This window comes from Rutilus rutilus, assembly GCF_951802725.1.
Source record: "Rutilus rutilus genome assembly, chromosome: 23".
Taxonomy (NCBI): domain Eukaryota; kingdom Metazoa; phylum Chordata; class Actinopteri; order Cypriniformes; family Leuciscidae; genus Rutilus; species Rutilus rutilus.
In genome coordinates, this window is record NC_140233.1 from 2,325,544 (window position 1) to 2,330,000 (window position 4,457).

Genomic DNA, 4,457 nt, shown 5'->3' on the forward strand with positions numbered 1-4,457 from the left:
TCATCCTTCGTTGCATGTACGGTGTAAGCAAGAGAGCCTCTTAGGCTTCCAGAGATTATCCACTAAAAAGGGTGTTAGGAGTTAAGTGTTCTGCCTGTCATTAATCAGGCCTATCTACTTGGACCTTAATATCGAGGTTGCTGATGCGACCTTCCCTTTGTACACCAAACAAGAAAGAATAAAATTCTTAGCACAGTTGGATCTTTCACTCTCCCTTGCTTTAGTGCTCTTGAGTGTGCCAGATGCTTCACACCCAGGGCGTTTGTTCTCTGTGGGGGCTAGCTGGTACTCGTTCCCCGTAGCGTTGTATTCGACGCAGCGGGAGTTCCCCGTAACGAAGGGGAACGTCTCGGGTTACTGGATGTAACCCTGGTTCCCTGAGAGAGGGGAACGAGACGCTGCGTCCCCTCTCCCCACCTTCGGGGCGCCCTGAGAACAGCTGCTTTGAACCTTTTTCGAAGCTGTCATTTCCTTGTTCCTGTGACCCTTATATAGCGTCCGGGTCACCGTCACATGCAACGTCATGACGCACGATGACGCACACCAATCCAGATTGGAATAGTTGTATAGTGACTTCAGATAACGCATGCCGAAGGCATCCCCCGTAGCGTTGTATTCGACGCAGCGTCTCGTTCCCCTCTCTCGGGGAACCAGGGTTACATCCAGTAACCCGAGACGTTTTTACCATCGGAAAATCATAACAGGTGCGCCCCCGCGCTGTTTCGTACTGGAACTTACACAAAGCGATCCTCATCACCTAGGTAACATATTTCTAAGAAATTTCTTCTTTGATTTATGATTGCTGATACACTTAATTTATTAACATTTAGGATAATCATGTTATGGTAATAATATTCAATTATGGTTAATTCAAGGCTGTTAATATGCATGTATTCGCTATCTAGCTAATTTTTAATCTATATTATTCTATACTCTCCGCTCATCCTCACATGTATAAAATGTAGTAAAACATACAGTAATGTTGTAGTAGTAACAACAACAACAACAACAACAAAAAAACATTACAGAAGATCACTGTGAAATCTTTATATTGTATCATGCAGAATGTAATTCATGATGTAATTCATTCCAAGGCTTCATTTATCTGATCCAAAATACAACAAAAACAGTAATATTGTGAAATATTTTTAGTGAATAAGAGACCTTCAAGAGACCAACATCCCTTGTCCTCCACAGCACAGTATCAAATTTTTGCCAGGTAGGCGGATACATGTTGGATATAAATGTATGGCTATAGTTTCTTATAATCTGGAATTGATTTGGACATAATTACTTAAATTATATTTCAAAATAGTCTGTCAAAAATACTTGACTCATTGCTCTACCTTCCCCTCTTCTCAATGTCATACATAATCATGGTAACCAAATAATACAAATTAGCTTATAAAACCAAACAGAATAGCTAAAAAAGAGAATATGAAGAGTTCAGATGCAAAAGCCTCTAAGTGCCATCTGAAAATTTCTTCTAGAATGATCATTTTTATCAAGCTCATATATTTAAGTTCAGTAATTTCACTTAAATGGCAATGAAAATTAGCTATTAATTGTCATTTAAGTGAAATTACTGAACTTAAATATACGAGCTTGATAAAAATGATCATTCTAGAAGAAATTTTCAGATGGCACTTAGAGGCTTTTGCATCTGAACTCTCTCTCTCTCTCTCTCTCTCTCTCTATATATATATATATATATATATATATATATATATATATTTTCTCTGCAAAGTTCATAAAAAAGTGCATAAAGTTCAATAAAAAAAACAGAATTTTTTAGCTATTCTGTTTGGTTTTGTAAGCTAATTTGTATTATTTGGTTAACATGTTTATGTATGAGTCAAGTATTTTTGACATATTTCTATAAATGCAATTTAAAAAAGAGGGAGTACACAAGAGCAACAGAAGGTTGCTGTTGTATTTAGGTTAAGAGGCCCTTAAAACCCTGTTTATCTATATTATCTATATTATTATTATGGTTGTTATTAATCGTGAATAAATCTAAAGCTTTTGAGACTATTATTTTGTGTTATTGAATTTGTCATGAAGACGTGACCATTTCTTCCTTTTATGTAGGCTTACTAAATAATTTTGATATAAAAAAGGGAGGGGGTGCCCTTTTTCAGTTTCAGCACATGCCCCTCAAAAGGTCTGTGCACGGCCCTGCTCAGAAATCATCAAATATGTGAAGAAGCAGAGAAAACAAAAAGATAAAAGAAGCATTTCAGCAGATTACTTCTTAAACATTTAAACATATTAAGAGGAAATAATCATGACTGTATTACAACCAGCGAGGAAAATAAGAACAAACTATATAAACTGATTGTGTTGAGTGTGTGTGTGTGTGTGTGTGTGTGTGTGTGTGTGTGTGTGTGTGTGTGTGTGTGAGTGTCAGAGACGCTGTAGAAGAACAAAGTCAGTCCAGAAATACTCCTACTCTTCTGATGACAGATTCACTGGCACAGTTCAAACTCTATTATTTTGTTGAATCCAAATGTACAGAGTCTCCTTCCTTTCCTGCTGATTCCTTTATATGTCACTGATATTCATTGACTGACTCCAGTCAGACTCTCTCCACACAGAACCGGAGACACTCATCAAATCTCTCTGGATGATCAGGATACGGCTGGTCCTCAAACACGTGTGTCATGTTTCTGTTCTCCTCAGACAGAATCAGAAGAGAGTGACTTGCATCTGAAGACAAGAAGAGAGAACAAAACAACATTAACCACAGATATATGTGTGTGTGCGAACATACCTGTCATATTCCATGATTTACACTATAAAAACACACATTCACTTAATGAGGAAAATAATTAGAATAAAGCCATTATAAATGTTTATTTATTAATATAAAAAGAGATACCAGATTTCTGTGTTTTGTAGATAAAGCTAATTAAGCAATATCACATGAGAAAGAGTGAAAAAACAGTGAGGATCACAGCGGTCAGAGACGCCTGTCTAATGCTTGTTTATGAGAAATAGTGAAGACAGATGAAAGATCCGTGTGTGAAAGACCTCAAACGTGTGTTAGCTTGTCAAAATGATCCCTTGATGAAGACAATGAAGATGCAGAAGAAGATCCAGTGTCAAAACATGGAAGCTCCTCAATTGTATGGGAGTATTTTGGTTTTAAAAACTCAATCAGAAATGCCATGTAAAACCTGTACAGTAGATCATGTGCAGTCACTCACAGAGGAAATATGACAAACCTGTCAGTCCAACACAACATGGTTATCTTCTTACCAAACCAGCACCAAAGAAGCAATCCACTGATTCTGAGCCAAATAAAACCTGCGCTTTCTTAAAGGGACAGTTCACACTAAAATTAAAGCTCTGTCATCATTTACTCTCTCATGTCGTTCCAAACCTGTATGGATTTCTTCTGCTGAACACAAAAGATGATATGTTGAAGTTTTGGTGACCACTGACTGAAAAGAGTGTCTTCTTTTGTGTTCAGCAGAATAAAGGTAGTCATGCAGGTTTGGATGACGTGAGGGAGAGTAAATAATGACAGATTTTAAATGTTTGTGTGAACTATCTCTTTATCAGAAGGCCTACTCCTGCAGACTGATATTGTAATAAAGTAAATCAGTAAATCTTGTCCTCCACGCAGCTCTACTACAGAGCCTTTCCACATCTCACTCCCCTGCACACTTGACTATGGTAAGACTGAAATACACATACATTTATCATAGGTGTGATTGGCAAAGGACAAAAAAGAAAGAAAATATACGGCGCACCTACCATGACACCCCTAGATTTTCTTTTCTTTTTTTATGGATTTCTTTCTTTCTTTCTTTCTTTGTGGTTCAGGGCTTCTGTAGGCTATTCTGATCATGCTCGGACTCAGCTGATCTAGAGTCAGTATTTTCTAACCATGTCGGGAAACTACAGAATTTATTATACTTGTCAAAAACAGAATTTATTATTCTATTATACTCTCTTTACATTTATTCTGTCCCGTTGTCAGCTTCAGCTAAGAAAAGAAATAGTTCGCCCACACGTCCAAAAAGCACACACACTTTAGATAACCTCCCGCAGCGAGTGCTCTGTGGTGGAGCTCTGCTTTGAAGGAAGTTCCATCATGACAAATGAATGGACTACTAGCGGAGTGACATGAAGACATGAATCAGAGGCACAAAAAACGTTGACAGCGGTGAGCGGTCATTATGTTCACCAATACCCGAACCGTGCTCTGAGCGCGACCCGAAAAACAAAAACAAAAAAACGGATTTGCATGATTTACGAGAGCATCATTTTCAGGTCAGAATCACACCCCTGATATATTCACAGAATGAATCTCACCCCTCAGTATCCAGTTTGTTCAGTGCATAGTTTGGGTCCTCCAGTAGATCAGAGAGCCTCTTGAGTCCTGAGTCTCCCAGGGGATTGCGGCCCAGATGCAGCTCTCTCAGGTGTGAGGGGTTTGAACACAGAGC

The 4,457-nt window shown here is 38.3% G+C and overlaps 1 protein-coding gene across 1 annotated transcript in view; it reads right to left on the bottom strand.

The window, feature by feature from the left end:
• Positions 1–1,964: 1,964 nt before the first annotated feature.
• Positions 1,965–4,457, bottom strand: part of LOC311283212 (NACHT, LRR and PYD domains-containing protein 12-like) — a 66,642-nt gene continuing 64,149 nt past the window's right edge. Inside the window, exons 10-11 of the mRNA XM_084397512.1 lie at positions 4,324–4,457; positions 1,965–2,709 (exon numbers count right to left, since the gene is read on the bottom strand). The exon at positions 4,324–4,457 is cut by the window's right edge and continues 49 nt beyond it. Coding sequence (XP_084253638.1) covers positions 2,679–2,709; positions 4,324–4,457 — 165 coding nt within the window. The 3' untranslated portion in view covers positions 1,965–2,678. The remainder of the gene's footprint in view (positions 2,710–4,323) is intronic.